We start from the raw sequence: 17,908 nt of genomic DNA, 5'->3' as shown, positions 1-17,908 counted from the left end.
CACTGACACAGATGGAATGATTTTTTTTTTTTTTGCTGGTCACGGGTCTTAAACTCTGGACCTGGGCACTATCCTCTGAACTCTTCAGCTCAAGGCAAGCACTCTACCACTTGAGCCACAGTACCATTTCCAGTTTTCTGGTGGTTAACTGGAGATAAGAGTCTCACAAATGTTCCTGCTCAGGCTAGCTTTGAACCACAATCATATCTCAGCCTCCTGAGTAGCTAGGATTACAGACTTGAGTCACCAGCACCTGGCAAAATCAGTATTTTTTAATATAAAAAGTATTACAGGGGCTGGGAATGTGTCTTAGTGGTAGAGTGCTTACCTAGCATGCATGAAGCCCTGGGTTCAATTTCTCAGTACCACATAAGACAGAAAAACCCAAAAGTGTTGCTGTGGCTCAATTAGCAGAGTGCTAGCCTTGAGCAAAAGCAGCTCAAGGACAATGCCCAGGCCTTGAGTTCAAGCTCCAAGACTGGCAAAAAAAGTACTGGGGAGTGGTAGTGCACACCTACAGTCACAACACTCAGGAGACTGAGACAGCACAATTTTGAGTTTCAGGCCAACACAGGCTAGCCTACACTATGTGGCCAGACCCTGTCTCAAACATAGAATATAAAAGTTTACCCACAAGCTGGTATACTTCATAAAGTTGCAATATTCATGAAAAGGTTAAAAAAATATGAGCAATAATTATATGAGAAACTTTACTAAAGCTAACATAAAATTGTATCCATAAACGATTTTCCATTTCTAAAACACTTTTTCACATTATATTATTTAATTGACCATCACAAAACAATACCACACAGTATTAGTATCACTATATACTTTTGTAGGAAATCTTACATGGATCAGACTTAACTACTAAGGTTGGCATATAAAAATCCAAGTATTTCAGTTACAGCAATAAGTAATTTGCTTTGAACTATATAACTGCTCCTAAAGAGACTATGAATTTACAAGCTAAAATGTGTATTTTAATTGCAACCAGGTATTAAAACTAGACCCTGCAGTTAGACACAATAATCTGGAGAATACATCAAAATGTTAAAAATTATTTTCTCAGAATATTAGGGAAATTAATAAATTTTTCCTTTTTTTTAATATAACTGCTACTTTCCAAAACATACCTTTATTAGGAAAACATTTAAATTCTGGGGGAGGAAAAGGGACAAAATATATTATCATGGAGTGTTTTATTATTTGCTAAAGAGTAGCCACAAGGTCCTGTGCAAGTCAAATACCTTTACCCTAAACTATATGTTTACAACTTTCAATGGGAAGTTCTGCCTTTAAGAAAAAAAGCAGAAATTCTACACACATGCATGCACAAACACACCCACACAGTCACACATGCACACATGCGCGCGCACACACACACACACACACACTCACTGATACTTAACAGAGGAAAATGTTTATGACTTAAGTGTGGAAACTTTTTAGCAGTAGTTCTGGTGTTAAAATATTTCATCATTTTCTTTAATCACACATAACTCACTGTAGTAAATATACATAAGTTTAAAAGAACAATCTGACAACATTTTATCAAGTGATCTGATTCAAAGATAATTTCCTAAAAGATTATAGTATCTTTTTATTTGTTTTCAGTCAGTCCAGAGGTTTGAACTCAGGGCCTACGCACTGTCTCTGAGCTTTTTATTGCTTAAGGCTACCACTCTACCACTAGAGTCCCAGCCCCACCATCAACTTTTTGGAAGTTAATTGGAGATAACTACAGATAAGAGTATTATAGACTTTCCTGCCCAGTCTGGCTTTGAACAACAATTCTCAGATCTCAGACTCCTGAGTAGCTAGGATTACAGGCATGAATCACCCGCATCCAGCTTAGATTATGATATATAATGTTTTATGTTTTACATTATGTTTTACCTACTTTCAGTTTCATTTCGTTTGATCATGCCTTGGCATTCTGCTAAGATAGTCTCTTTAAATGATGTCACCAGGGCATTTACACAGCATTCCATGAGCTGAAATAGAGCAAATGTTAGTTGAGGCTAATCTCAAACTTTATAGCACAAATCTATTACCATCACAAAAGGAAACCATACTGTTCCACAGAAAAATGTGTTCAAAAGAAGATTTAGCTTACCTTGACTACAGAACTGCTGATAGTGAGTGCATAATCTACACTAGTTTACTAATGTATAGTTCTTCCTAAGGGAAAAGCTATAGAACGTAGGTTTACTGTAATAATTTTAACAAAAAACCCCAAAGGAGGACTGGGAAGGTGGCTTAGTGGTAGAGTGCTTGCTTAGCATGCATGAAGCCTTGGGTTCGATTCCACAGTACCACATAAACAGAAAAAGCTGGAAGTGGAGCTGTGGCTCAAGTGGTAGAGTGCTAGCCTTGAGGAAAAGAAGCTCAGGAGCCGGGCGCTGGTGGCTCACGCCTGTAATCCTAGCTACTCAGGAGGCTGAGATCTGAGGATCGAGGTTCAAAGCCAGCCCGGGCAGGAGAGATCGTGAGACTCCTATCTCCAATAAACCACCAGAAAACCGGAAGTGGCGCTGTAGCTCAAGTGGTAGAGCGCTCGCTTTGAGCTGAAGAGCTGAGGGACAGCGCCCAGGCCCAGAGTTCAAGCCCCACGATGGACAAAAAGAAAAGAAGCTCAGGGACAGTTCCCAAGCCCTGAATTCAAGCCCCAGAATGGCCAAAAAAAAAAAAAAAAAAAAGCCCCAAAAGAAGGAGAAAAAATTATATATATAAAAGCAAAAAGAACAAATGAACCTGTTAACCCTTATTTGGAGGGAATCTGTTTTAGAATTAGGATTATAATTCCTTTAAGAATGAACATTCAGCCAGGCGCTGGTGGCTCACGCCTGTAATCTTAGCTACTCAGGAGGCTGAGATCTGAGGATCGCGGTTCAAAGCCAGCCCGGGCAGGAGAGACCGTGAGACTCCTATCTCCAATAAACCACCAGAAAACCGGAAGTGGTGCTGTAGCTCAAGTGGTAGAGCGCTCGCCTTGAGCTGAAGAGCTGAGGGACAACGCCCAGGCCCAGAGTTCAAGCCCCACGACCGACAAAAAAAAAAAAAAAAAAGAATGAACATTCATTAACAAGCCATTGCACACATGTCTGTGTACTGAAAAATTCTTGAGGAAACTTTTAACTAGGCAAAAAGGAAAACAGGGAGATTGGTAGAGGTCTATCTTCATCACAAATTGGTCCATCCTACCAAGAAGGTCAGTTCCCAAGTACAGATCACTTCAATCCTCTTTTGTATTTCTTCCCTGCTTAAATACATACCTACTAAGTAAAAAGTATACCTTGATTCTTATTTCTTCCTTAAGCACACCCAAATGAACTCCTCGTTTTGTAAAAGAAAATGTCTAGCATAGTTATTATCTTTGATTATGAAAATGATGAAAAATTAAATATTCATTAAGTATAACAGAATTTAGAGCAGAGATGGAAAAGATTTTATTTTACATACCAGTTCTGAAGGACAATATATTCTGAGTTAGGTACCTTTAGAACTGTGTTTCTGCTCATAGAGGAAGGTCTATAATTAGGAAAGTAGGTCAGACATGAGAAAGATGATAGTATCATAAGTGTCATGTATTTGCCATCCCTGTGCTATATTACTTGAAAAATTCTCATAAAAAGGAATACAATTAAAAGATGACTTACTGCTTCAACAGAGTTACATTCTCGTCTTGTTTCTAAATAGCGCAATGCTCGTTTTTCTTCTTCTTTTAATTTAGCATCTGCCTGCCCGGAAACAAGGTAGCAATCATTTTAAAAGTATCAAGAAAAGAGCTCAAATTGTCAAATGTATTGCATCCTGACTTACATATTTCATATAATTCTGTACACCATTTTGTTGTAAATATGAGGGTGCTTGTGTTCTATAAAATCTCTCTGTTGAGTCCAAGTATGCCTTCTCAAAATTATCCCTATAAATCTGAAGTTTATCCTCAGGATTAGAACAAAGGTTAACTGAAAAATAGAAGAAAAAAAAAAAACAACTTTTCATTATGATCTCAATCAGTATTTTGAGTACAACAAATGAGCAAATTTAAGGAGCCAATATGAGTAAGATGACAATGCTCACAAAAACACATAAACATGTAAAACAAAATCATCTTGCAAAAATATCACAAAAAGAGTAAAGTAACAATACTATATATAGTATAATATATAATATATATTATAGATATTATATATTATACATATATTATATATTATACATATACATGTATAATATATCATGTACATGTTATATATATTGTGTACATAATATATATTATACTATAGTATAATAACATATACTATTTATACAGTATATGTTATATATAATAATATTACATAGTATTATAATAGACCAATATTTTAGCTTTGGATAGGAAAGACACTGGCTACTAAGAAACTATTCACAGGGCTGGGAAGGTGGCTCAGTGGCAGAGTGCTTGCCTTGCATGCATGTGGCCCACTGGCTACTAAGAAACTATTCACAGGGCTGGGAAGGTGGCTCAGTGGCAGAGTGCTTGCCTTGCATGCATGTGGCCCTGGGTTCGATTCTTGCTCAAATGGTAAAGCGCTAGCCTTGAGATGAAGGGCTGGGGGACAGGGCCCAGGCCCAAAGTTCAAGCCCCATGACCAAAAAGAAAAGAAATTATTCACAAAAAAGAATTTTTAAAAAATGATCAAATATCTTATGTGTTATATTTCTTAAAGAGAATAAAAAAGAAACTATTCACAGATGAGGTTTAAAATGAATCTTACACTATAGTATTTTGCAAACACAATCAGGTAAGTACATATTCAGAAGCAGAACACAAACTACAATAAGTAGGTTGTCTAAGGTGATTATAAAGCTAATAGAAGATAAAGTAGCATGCTAAATTAGGAATGGCTGTGGAGACCTCAAATATCAAACTAAGTAGCCACAAATTTAGGAAGACCTAGCATGAAAGAGTTAAGCAGAAAGAATACCAAGCTGAGCACAGTAGTTCAAGTCTGTAATACTAGTTACTTAAGCTAAAGCTGGCTCAGGCATAGAACAAAACCCTACCTCAAAAAGCCAGGGAAAAAAAAGGGCTAATGGAGTAGCTCAATGGATAAGATGGCCTTCCTAACAAGCATGAGGACCTGAATTCAAACCCAGTACCATCAAGAAACAAAAACAAATAAAGGGGCTGGGAAGGTGGCTCAGTGGTAGAGTGCTCGCCTTGCACACATGAGGCCCTGGGTTCCATTCTTCAGCACCACATAAGCAGAAAAAGCCGGAAGTGGGTGCTGTGGCTCAGGTGGTAGAGAGCTAGCCTTGAGCTGAAGAGCTGAGGGATAGTGCCCAGGCCCAGAGTTCAAGCCCCACGACCGGCAAAAAAAAAAACACAAACAAAAACAAAAGAAAAACAAACAGAAAACAATCAAGGACTGGGGATGCAGCTCAACTGGTAGTGCACTTCCCTAGCAAGCATGTGGTGCTGGGTTCAATTCCTACTACCACAAAGTAAGATACAATAAAACAGTACTATCAGTCTGTGAACAGTAAATGCATTAAATGATCCCCAAAGAATTCCTGTACGAACAGTTTTACATGTTTAGACATAGACTTTATAGACATCTAAACTGTAGCAGATGAAATAAGGATAATATGAGTAAGTTTTAGGAGCAGCAGTAATGAAAACTTAAAAGGCTTAATCACTAATTCCATAAACACATATTGGATATTGAGAGTAATTTTGTACCAGGCATTCTGGTTCAGTAAAGAGCCAGTATAAGCAAGGTCCTATCACAAAAGGACTGTATCAGGGAAACAAAGGTCCTAGAAAGCTCTAAGTGATGGGCTCTAACCTAGTTGGTAAATTAGAAAGGACCTCCATGAGGAAAAAGGATTTTGGCAAATTAGAAACCAAAGAGCAAGAAGAACATTCTAAGTCAAAGCACACTATGAGACTGAAAGAACAAATGAAAACATCAGCTGGGAATGTGGCTTAGTGGTAGAGTGCTTGCCTAGCATGCATGAAGCCCTGGGTTCAATTCCTCAGTACCACATACACTGAAAAAGCCAGAAGTGGCGCTGTGGCTCAAGCAATGGAAGCTCAGAGACAGTGCCCAGGCCCTGAGTTCAAGCCCCAGGACTGGAAAAAAAAAAAGAAAAGAAAACATCATGGTCAGAAAGAAAAAGCATATACATGTGAGGAACTTCACAAAAACATAAAGACAAAACCAGTTACCTTTTATGAACTATGGACTTATTTGTATTTTTTAAGTTTAGCTTACTGAAATTAATTTTTTAGCAGAAATAATACAAAGAAATAATACAAACCACATGAATATCAACTTTTATAGTTTTTTTTTGGGGGGGGGGATCCAGTCGTGGGGCCTGAACTCTGGGCCTGGGCGCTGTCCCTCAGCTCTTCAGCACAAGGCTAGAGGCTCTACCACTTGAGCCACAGCACCACTTCTGGCTTTTTTCTTTTTGCTTATGTGGTGCTGAGGAATTGAACCCAGGGCCTCATGCATGCAAGGCAAGCGCTCTACCACTGAGCCACCTTCCCAGCCCCTTTTATAGGTTTCTTTAAGCAAAATTATCACCTGTATATTCTTACAATAAAAAAGCATTTGGAAAAAAAAAAAAAAGCATTTGCACAAGAAATGTAATGTGACTTTATATACTCATACAACTGGCTACTCAGGAGGATCCAGAGGATTACAACTTAAAGCCAGGCCAAGCAGAGAAGTCAGTGAGGCTCCATCACCAAAATAACTAGCAAACAGCTGTGCTGGAGGTGTGGATCAAGCTGTAGAGTGCCAGCTGATCAATCAAGCCAAGCAACTACAAGGCCCTGAGTTCAAACCCCAGGAGGGGGGGAGGTGTAAGAACATACCATAAGATTCTCTTACTCCAATAACCAGCTGAGAATCGAAAGCTTCTCCTAATCGTTCAGCATGAACCAGCTTCATTGCACTATCTTGAAGTCTATTTTTTATATTTGAAAAAATGGATTCATTCCATGTGTCAAGCATAAGCTAGGAAGATAAGAAAACAGGGTATAATTTCAATTATCAGTATACAAATTATCAAATATGCACACACAAATTTTAGTACCAAAAAACCAACACCACCATACTCATGCTGCAATTTTCATCTGACTACTTTAGCAAAATAGTGTATGTAACATGTGGGTAAAAAACAAGAATTTCAGAATCAGACACAAGTCTGAGTTTGAGGTAAGCCTGAATCTCAGTTCTGTTACTTACTCACCTGCCTTCTTATGTGTAAAATAGAGTAAGATACAAAGTTCTAGTATTGTAAAAATTAAATTAAATACAGCCAGGTACCAGTAGCTCACACCTGTAATCCTAGCTACTCAGGAGGCTGAGATCTGAGGACTGCCAGCTTGGGCAGAAAAGACCCCCATGAGACTCCAATAACACTCAGAAAAAGAATTGGCGCTGTGGCTTGCCCAAGTTGTAGAGTGCTCGCCTTGAGCACAAAAAGGCTCAGGGACAGTGCTCAGGCCTTGAGTTCAAGCCCCAGGACCAGAAAAAAAAAAAATTAAATACAATTATGTAAGGAAAGTATTACTTCTTCTATAGTTCGAAGTCAAATTTCAGAAATATTGGTATGTTTAGAATACCCTCACAAAAATTAAAAAATAAATAAATACAAATAAAAATAAATAGGATGGTCATTTCAGCGCCCAAGCAAAGAGTTCAAGCTCCACGACTGACCAAAAAACTTAAAAAAATAAATAAATACAAATAGAATACCCTCAGATTCTTATCAGTACTGACATCTTAAAAGTGCAGAAACTTTGTAGGAACACTGGACATGAACGTGAGGGTTATCTAGGGGAAGGAATTAGCAGAGGAAAGTAAGATTGCAATAAGTTATAAATATACATCAAGATAGCAGAATGCAGCCCACTAATTGCTATTTGAAAAGGGAAATGAGAGAGAGAAGGAACACAATGAGGGGAGGGGACTTGGTCAAAGTATAGCATATATATCTACAAAAATACCATATGAAACCTCCTTGTACAATTAGTGTATGATGATAAATGCAAATCTCCCTTATAGATGTCCATCAAAATGAGAGAAATTATACACACACACACACACACACACACACACACACACACACACACACACACACACACACACACACACACACAGCCCCCCCCCCCCCCCCACCGGTGAGGACATGTCAGTGCTCCTAACTTTGTCTCACACATCAGCTACAACAGCAGCACTAACAGCAAGGGTCAAGTTACTACTGATCACTATATACCTAAGACTACTGTATTTTTCCCAGTAACTCAATCTTCAGAGTTTGGATACAGGTCACTTTATTTTTTTTAATGTTTTAATTGTTATTATAAAGGTGATATACAGAGGGGTTACAGTTAAGTCTGGTAAAGAGAACATTTCTTGCTGGGTGCTGGTGGCTCACACCTGTAATCCTCACTACTCAGGAGACTGAGATCTGAGGATTGCAGTTCAAAGCCAGGCTGGGCAGGAAAACCAATGAAATTCTTTTTTTGTTTTGATCAGTTGTGGGGTTTGATTCTGGGCCTGGGCGCTGTCCCTCAGCTCTTCAGCTCAAGGCTAGCACTCTACCCCTTGAGCCAAAGTGCCACTTGCAGCTTTTTCTGCTTATGTGGTGCTGAGGAATCGAACCGCGGGCCTCATGCATGCAAGGCAAGCACTCTACCACTGGGCCACCTTCCCAGCCCCCAATGAAATTCTTATCTCCAATAAATTATCAAAAAGCTGGAAGTAGAACTGTGACTCAAGTGGTAGAGTGCTAGCCCTGAGCAAAAGAAACTCAAGAGACAGTGCCCAAGCCCCGAGTTCAAACCACAGGACCTTGCAAAAAAGAAAAAGACTGGGATGCGTCAACAATGCCCAGATCACACTATTGTAATGCTTAAATTTGTTACTACAACCACCACAGCAAACTGCAAGTTATTTAAAATTCAAATGGCCATTCTTTCTATTATCAATCTCTAGTAATAACTGAGTATGTAAGCAATAAAGTATGTACTCAGTATGTGTGAGGACCTGGGTTCAATCTCCAGCACCACCTATACATAAAAATCGGATTATATTCAAAAGGTTGAAGAATAATTCAGAGTGGAAAAGGAAATCTGGGACCCCTTCACATTCAGGGCCGAATTCCTTCTATTGAATCATGACCAGTTTTTGGCATGAACTTTTAATTAGAAACTATGAAAATGACCAAAATGCATATTGAGTTTATAATAACTAGAAACAAAGCTGGGCACCAGTGGCTCACGCCTGTAATCCTAGCTACTCAGGAGGCTGAGATCTGAGGATCATGGTTCAAAGTCAGCCCAGGCAGAAAAGTCCGTGAGACTCTTATCTCCAATAAACCACTAGAAAACTGGAAGTGGTGCTGTGGCTCAAGCAGTAGAGTGCTTGCCTTGGGCTGAAGAGCACAAAGACAGCGCCCAGGCCCAGAGTTCAAGCCCCACGACCGACCAAAAAAAAAAAACAAAAAACAAAAAACTAGAAACAAAAGATTAAGAAGTTGACAGCACTGTAGCCATAATTAAACACAAAGTTTTATGAAGACAACATAGTAAAAGAATTTTTGACAGAAAAAAGTCATTTAATCTACAGGAAGATAAATATACAAAGAGGGAATAGGGAATGAAGCAAAATGCTGAAAACAAAACAGGTAAAGTCAAAAGGAAAAAGAAAAACTGAAGGAGGTAAATCTGAAGCTGAAGCTCCCCAGGAAGAATGACAAATATGTTCAATAACACCCAGGAAGAAGTAAAAAGAAAAACCTTTGAAATGCCTTCAAGTAATTCCTTCTAAGGATTATTAGCAAAACTATGGGAGAAAATTGACTTACCTTTCGAACAATGCTATCTTCCATATTCGATTTTTTGTTGCTGTTCTGTTTGCCCAGCAAAGTAATCTCTAGTTGACAAAAAGGTTTTGGTAAAATATCGCATTGTGTAAAGAATTTCCGCCACTCAACAATATAAGCCTTTAGCAAAGCTGTGTCATCTTGATGGCTCAGTACTCGCTGAAAAAAGAAAAGTATCAAAGTAAAATATATGTAGGAGCTTTTAAAAATAAAACATTATGTACCACAATTTTAGTTTTACTTACCACATTTACCACAACCACATTTTATCCAGGAGAAATTAAAATATGTATTCCTGGAAATCTTGTATACAAATGCTGGTAGCAGTATTAGTCAAAACAGATTAAAAAGTGGAAACTATCTAAATTGTCCACCAACTGATGAACGGATAAACAATGGAATAGTATTTACCCAAAAAAATACTGATGACAGACAAATCTTGAATGCAGTATCCCAAGTGGGGGAAAAAAGTCACAAAAGACCACATAATTTATGATCCCACTCTGTAGGAAATGTCAAGAATACATAAAATCACAGGAAAATCACAGGTAGAAAACAGATTAGTGGTTTGATGGTAGCCAGGAACTAGAAGGAAGGCTGACAGAGTGACTGTTAATAGATGTTTCTTTTTAGGGTGAGGAAGAGATTCTAGAATACCTAGCTGATGGTCGCAATATACTAAAAATTAGGGTCTCACACATGGTAGGCAATATCTCAAAAATAATTTTTTTTTTAAGACAGCTGAATTTATATGCCCACTGGTGATATTTGGGCTGCACCTGTGACCATCTCTGACCAAGCCTAGCCTGACCTGAAAGAGCTCTCACCCATTGCAATGTCATCTGAAAAGGTACTTTCTTTGCGAGTGAGAAATCAAAGAAACGCATGACCAGCTCTCCTTGGAACACCGAGCCCCTACAAAGTACCGTCAACTATGGCAGCATTAGTAAGTTCAGTGAAGTCAGTTGAGCCCCAAATATGAAATCACAAAATTATGAACACACAAAATAGTTGTGTTGGACTGGCAGTAGAGCTCAATGGTAGTATGCCTTGCTAGCATGGATGAGGGTCCTGGGTCCCATCAACAGGACAAAAAATAAAAAAGGTATGTTACTCTAAAACCAATCCATTTTTCTGATGATTTTCTAGGAAATGTATAGCTCGTTTTTGTTTTCTTTGGGAAAAGGGGAAGTTGAGATGAGGTCTTGCTATGTTACCCATATTGGTCTCAAACTCCTAGTCTCTAGAGCTCCCCCCTCAACTTCCCAAGCAGTAAAATTAGTATGTTTAACTTCTCCTTTTTGCCATTCACTTACTTCTTTCTTTTCTGAACTGGAGATTCTAAGCATGCACCATACCACTGAGCTAAGGCCAGTCACTCTTGTCTCATTTTCAATAATGCTACAATAATCATTTCAGTGCACACTGCCTTTCCCATTTGGAAGGCTGATACTTCCATACACATTCAACTAAATATTCTCTAGTAAGATGACTTACAAAGCATCATTTTCTTAAGAGTTCAAAATCTCTTTTTTGTGACAAAATCAGGGCTCAAATTCAGGGCCTTACACTTCTGCTAGGCTTTGCACTCACTGCGAAGCCACACTGGAGGGTCTCTAATAAGGCATTTTTGATGGTTAACTGGAGATAAGGGTCTCACTGACTTTTCTATAGGAGTTGGCTCTGAACACCCTGATCCTCAGATCTCAGCTCCTAGAAGGTGTGAGGCACCAGTGCCTGGCAAGAGGTTAACACTCTTTAAAAAATGACACATCCATACCTGGCACTGCTATTCCTGCAGGGCCCATCCTGGGTCTTGAACTCAAGGCCTGAGTGATGTTCCTGAGCTTCTTTTGCTCAAGGCTATTGTTCTGCCACTTAGGACACAGTTCCACTTCTAGCTCTTTTTTTGTAGTTAAAGGTAAGAATCTCTTGGGACTTTCCTCCCTAGGTTGGCTTTGAACCTAGATTCTCAAATCTCAGCCTTCAGAGTGTCTAGAATTAAGGGCATGAGCCATTGGCACCCAGCTGCGATTCTTACAGTTTAAGTGCTGAATTGGGGGAACTAAATTCGTCCTCTGATTCTTTATTTTATTTTTTGTCAGTCATGGGGCTTGAACTCTGGGCCTGGGTGCTGTCCCTGAGCTCTTCAGCTCCAGGTGAGCGCTCTACCACTTTAAGCCACAGTGCCACTTCATCCTCTGATTCTTATTGATGTCTATATTACTGATGTCTATTACTGGGCCATGTTACAGCGAAAGGCTCACAAATTTTGTTTGCTACTGTTGGATATATTTTTAACATGTTAACAATACAATTATTTCTAGAAAAACAAAATGCTATCCATTTGAAAGAAAGCTCATGTTTCCAATTCAAGTGGAAAAATGTATTTCCAAATGAGTTCTATCTAGAACAATTGGTCTTTTGTGTTTGTTTTTTGTCGGTCATGGGGCTTGAACTCAGGGCCTGGGCGCTGTCTCTGAGTTTTTTTGCTCAAGTTTAGCATTGTACCACTTTGAGCCATAGATCCATTTCTGGTTTTCTGGTAATTAATTAAAGATAAGAGTCTCACAGTGCTGGGAAGTTGGTTCAGTGGTAGAGTGCGTGCCTCGCATGCATGAGGCCCTGGGTTCAATTCCTCAGCACCACATAAGCAGAAAAAAGCTGAAAGTAGCACTGTGGCTCAAGTGATAGAACAATAGCCTTGAGCTGAAGAGCTGAGGGACAGTGCCCAGGCCCAGAGTTCAGGCCCTATGACTGACCAAAAAAAAAAGTCTCACAGACTTTCCTGCCCAGGCTGGCTTTGAACTGTGATCCTCAGATCTCAGCCTTCTGAATAGCTAGAATTATAGGCATGAGCCACAAGCACCCAGCTAGAAAATTTGTTTTAACTGAATTATGACACTGAAATATTTAATTTCTCAGTAAGGCTTGAAAACAGGATTTTCACTAAAAGACAATTTTTTAAAGTATAATTAATTAAAAATCAAGATGTTATTGATGACAATTTTGTAGCAATGAGAGCATTCTTACCCCTTTATGGTAATGACTAGAAGCAGCATTAATCAAACACCAATCATGTATTTGGTTTCAAGATCTTCCTTTAAACTCAATCTTTATAATTTTCAACTACAAAATCACCATTAATACTTAACTTTGGCAGAGGGAGGGAAAGGAGGAAAATAAAGGGTTTTGAACTCACAGCCTTGAACTTATTCAATAGCCAGGCACTCTAGAGCCACTCTAGAGCCACACCTCTAGCCTTAATATTAAACATATTTTTTTTCTTTTTCCAATCAAGGTGCTTGAACTCAGGGCCTGGGAACTGTCCCTGAGCTTCTTTTGTTCAAGGTTAGTCTACCACTTGTGCCACAGCATCACTTCCAGCTTTTTCTGTTTATGTGATACTGAGGAATTGAACCCAGGGCTTCATGCATGCTAGGCAAGCACTCTACCATTAAGCCAAATTCCCAGGCAGTAAACTTATCTTTTTTTAAGTGGTACTAGTCTCAAACTTGCTATACAAGTGATCTACCTACCAGCTGAGCAACACCCCCAGTCCTTTTTGCTTTATTTTTAAATAAAGCCTCATTTTGTGCCAGGTCAGCCTGGATCACAATCCTATTTATGCTTCCTACCACAGCTAGGATGACAAATGTACATCATTGTGCTCTGAATTTTTTGTTGAAATTAGGGTCTGGTGAACTTTGCCTGGGCTAGCCTCAAACTACTATTCTTGGACCTCTGCCTAAGTAGCATTAATTATAGGTATAAACCATATAATTATGTATGAACATAAATACTGCGCTAACAATATTTACACTTTGTCCTTTTACTGGGGTTTGAACTCAGGGCCTTGTGCTCTCCTTTGGGTTTTTCACTCAAATCTGGTTCTCTGGGGCTGGGAATGTAGCTTAGTGGTAGAATGCTTGCTAACATGCTTGAAGCCCTGAGGTTTGATTCCTCAGTACCACATAAATAGAAAAAGCTGGAAGTGGTGCTGTGGCTAAAGTGGTACAGTGTTAACCTTGAGCCAAAGAAGCTCAGGGAGGGGCTGGGAAGGTGGCTCAGTGGTAGAGCGCTTGCCTTGCATGCCAGAGGCCCTGGGTTCGATTCCTCAGCACCACATAAGCAAAAAAAAAAAAAACCCCGGAAGTGGCGCTGTGGCTCAAGTGTAGAGCGCTAGCCTTGAGCTGAAGAGCTGAGGGACAGCGCCCAGGCCCAGAGTTCAGGCCCCACGACCGGACCCAAAAAAACAAAAAAAACAAAAAAAAGAAGCTCAGGGACAGTGCCTAGGTCCTGAGTTTAAGCCCTAAGACTGGAGAGAAAAAAAAAAGTGGTCCTCTATCAATTGAACCACATCTCAAATCCAGCTTTTTTGCTGGCTAATCGGAGATTAAAGTCTCCAGGACTTTTCTGCAGACTTGCTTCAAACCATGATCCTCAGATCTCAGCCTCCTACGTAACTAGAATTACAATAATGAACTACCAGTTACCAGCAATATTTAACGTTTTTAGGTTTTATGGGGTTTTTTTGTTGGTAATCGGGCTTAAACTTAGTGCTCTACCACTCTGAGCCACAGCACTACTTCCTATTTTTAACATCTTTAACAAACAGCTTTTACTAATGTATATGACATGGACCTAAAAATTTAACTAAAAAGGAAATTCTAGCCCTCTACTTTCACACTTCACATTATTACAAAGGGAAATAATCTCATGCTCTTAGGTTCCTTCATAAAGTGGTAAGGAACTCATTTTCATGGGCAATACCATGTATTACTGTTTCAAAATAATGTATTTTAATTTTTGCATTATTTCTTTCCAAAAGACAGACTATTAATAAAAAAGTAACAATAAAAAAACAAACTGTTGCCACAAGCTAGTGGCTCAAACCTGTAATCCTAGCTACTCACAAGGCTGAGATCTGAAAATCATGGTTCAAAGCCAACCTGGGCAGAAAAGTCCATTAGACTCTTATCTCTAATTAACCACTAGAAAACTGGAAATGTTACTATGGGTCAAAGTGACAGAATAATAGTCTTAAATAAAAAAGCTTAGGGACAAAGCCCAAAAACCCTGAGTTTAAGCTCCACAACTGTGAAAAAAACCAAAAAGCTAATGTCTATGTGACCAAATGTCTAAATGAGGTTTGTATTCAAGTTTTTTTTTTTTTGTTTTTTTGTTTTTTTTTTGGTCCAGTCGTGGGGCCTGAACTCTGGGCCTGGGCGCTGTCCTTCAGCTCTTCAGCTCAAGGCTAGCACTCTACCACTTGAGCCACAGCACCACTTCCGGCTTTTTTCTTTTTGCTTATGTGGTGCTGAGGAGTCGAACTCAGGGCCTCAGGCATGCAAGGTAAGCACTCTACCACTGAGCCACCTTCCCAGCCCTGTATTCAAGTTTAATAAACTTAAGGATTTATATACAGTATCAACACAAGAGCACTAACTTCAGGTTGGCTAGCCAAGATTTTACAATCAGAGAAGTATCTGAAATTGAAAAAATTACCATCAACTTGAGGAAAGCTATTATTTATGAGAGGAAAAAAACAGATGTGTGTTATAACCTGCTAAAAGATGAGCTTTTTTGGGTCTGGGAAGGTGGCTCAGTGGTAGAGCATTGCCTTGCCTGCCTGAGGCCCTGAGTTATATTCCTTAGCACCACATAAGCAAAAAGAAAAAAGCCGGAAGTGGCGCTGTGGCTCAAGTGGTAGAGCGCTAGCCTTGAGCTAAAGAGCTGAGGGAGAGCGACCAGGCCCAGAGTTCAGGCCCCACGACTGGACCCAAAAAAAAAAAAAAAAAAAAGATGAGCATTTTTAACTGAGGATGACCATGTATTCTGTTGACAAAAATTCTACATCTAATAATTTTAAAATCTAACAAATGTGTCAAAAGTCAATGTGATACTTAAAAGTACTTCAGGAAGTTCTATCCTCAGACTCATAAAATACGTTATTGTCTGAGCATTTTTAAAACCAATCTAAAGCTAAGAGTGAAGCTCCTAATAAGTATGTATATGAGGTCCTAGGTTCAATAGCTAGCTCCAAAAAAGGAAGAAGAAAAAAAGAGAAAGAAACAGCAGCAATCCAAAATGCTGACTTACTGCCTGTGCTTGCTTAATAAACTCAAGGATATCTTCTTTTAAAGCCTGATGAATTTTTCCTGGACCTTTATCATCCCAGAGACAGACAGCATGAACATCCCTGTAAAAAATAAAGCATGTAAAAATCATCAGTAATTGAACAAAACTCATCTTAAATTCTGTTAGTACAGTCTCCATGAATTAAGTTAAAAGTATCTGAATCCATTAATAAGAATGAAGCACTCAGTTGAGCTTAATGGCTCACCCCTATAATCCCAGTTATTCAGAAGGCAATCAGAAGAACTTTGATTGACAAAAGTTAGCAAGACTGCCAAGACTGGTGGCTCACGCCTATAATCCTAGCTACTCAGGAAGCTGAGATCTGAGGATCATAGTTCAAAGCTAACCGGGGCAGGAAAGCCCAAGAAACTCTTTTTCTGTTTATGTGGGGCTGAGGAATCGAACCCAGGGCCTCATGCATGTGAGGCAAGCACTCTACTATTGAGCCACCTTCCCAGCCCCCCCATGAAACTCTTATCTCCAATAAGCCACCAGAAAACTGGAAGTGGTAGAGTGCTTGCATTGAGCTGAAGAGCTGAGGGACAGCGCCAGGCCCAGAGTTCAAGCCTCATGTCCAGGAAAAAAAAAGTTATCAAGACTACTACCTCAACAAACAAGCTGGTCAGAGTGGTATATGCCTATAATCCCAGCTAAATAGGAAGCATAGGAAAGAGACTGTGACCCAAGTTTGGCCTACCTAGGGCAATAAATGCAAGACCTTCGCCCAAAAATAATGCAAAAAAGACTAGAGCCTGGCTCATTTGGTAAAGCACCTACTTACCTTCAAGCACCAGACCCGGAGTTCAAACTCCAGTACTGCTCAAAAAATAGAAATCAAGCACTTTGTGAGTTATCTCACAGATACAACTTTCTATTTTTGTTTTTATTATTTTTCTCCTTAATTCTTTGCTATATATTATATAAAATTTCTTCATAAAGGCATGTCACTACCGGGCGTTGGTGGCTCATACCTGTAATCCTAGCTACTCAGGAGGCTGAGACCTGAGGATCACAGTTCAAAGCCAGCCCGGGCAGGAAAGGCCATGAGACTCTTATCTCCAATGAACCACTAGAAAACTGGAAGTGGCACTATGGCTCAGGTGGTAGAGTGCTTACCTTGAACTGAAGAGCTGAGGGACAGCGTCCAGGCCCAGAATTAAAGGCCCAGGACCGACCCAAAAAAAAAAAAAAAAAGGCATGGCATGTCACCAAGCACTGGTAGCTCACATCTAATAATCCAAGCAACTCAGGAGACTAAGATCTGAGGATGGAAGTGTGAAATCAGTCTAAGCAGGAGGGTCCACCAGACTCTTATCTCCAATTATCCAGCAAAATGCCAGAAGTAGAGCTGTGGCTCAAGTGGTAAAGTCCCAGCCTTGAGCAAAAATGCCATGAAATTTGTGACTATTTCCCCCGCCTCAAACACCCGAAGTTCACCCTGCGCCTTTTCTCTTGGCTGGTTTTGTATCCTTTCAACATAATAAATTAGTGTGACTAGCTATTCAGCGTTACAAGTCACCTAGAAAATCCACTGATCCTATGAGGTCTTGAGGACTCCCAATACAAATAGCAACCATTTTTTTTTGTCGGTCATGGGGCTTGAACTCTGGGCCTGAGCGCTGTCCCTCAGCTCTTCAGCTCAAGGAGGGCGCCACTTCCGGTTTTCTGGTGGTTTACTGGAGATAGGAGTCTCACGGTCTTTCCTGCCCGGGCTGGCTTTGAACCGAAATCCTCAGATCTCAGCCTCCTGAGTAGCTAGGATTACAGGCGTGAGCCACCAGCGCCCGGCAAATAGCAACAATTTTAAACAGGTAAACACACCATCCAGTCACACAGTCTATTTGGGAACCAAAAGACACCAAAAAGAAAAATTGCTTTATGT

At 39.7% G+C, this 17,908-nt stretch overlaps 1 protein-coding gene across 1 annotated transcript in view; it reads right to left on the bottom strand.

The window, feature by feature from the left end:
- The window catches only part of Cul5 (cullin 5), a 56,004-nt gene that overhangs the window by 24,704 nt on the left and 13,392 nt on the right, over positions 1–17,908 (bottom strand). The window contains exons 3-8 of the mRNA XM_042683000.1: positions 15,988–16,087; positions 9,868–10,044; positions 6,869–7,010; positions 3,826–3,971; positions 3,663–3,743; positions 1,904–1,997 (exon numbers count right to left, since the gene is read on the bottom strand). Of these exons, the coding sequence (XP_042538934.1) occupies positions 1,904–1,997; positions 3,663–3,743; positions 3,826–3,971; positions 6,869–7,010; positions 9,868–10,044; positions 15,988–16,087 (740 nt within the window). The remainder of the gene's footprint in view (positions 1–1,903; positions 1,998–3,662; positions 3,744–3,825; positions 3,972–6,868; positions 7,011–9,867; positions 10,045–15,987; positions 16,088–17,908) is intronic.

This window comes from Dipodomys spectabilis, unplaced genomic scaffold (assembly GCF_019054845.1).
Source record: "Dipodomys spectabilis isolate Male_0828 unplaced genomic scaffold, ASM1905484v1 ptg000076l, whole genome shotgun sequence".
Classification (NCBI taxonomy): Eukaryota; Metazoa; Chordata; class Mammalia; order Rodentia; family Heteromyidae; genus Dipodomys; species Dipodomys spectabilis.
This window is presented reverse-complemented; position numbering and strand designations above follow the sequence as displayed.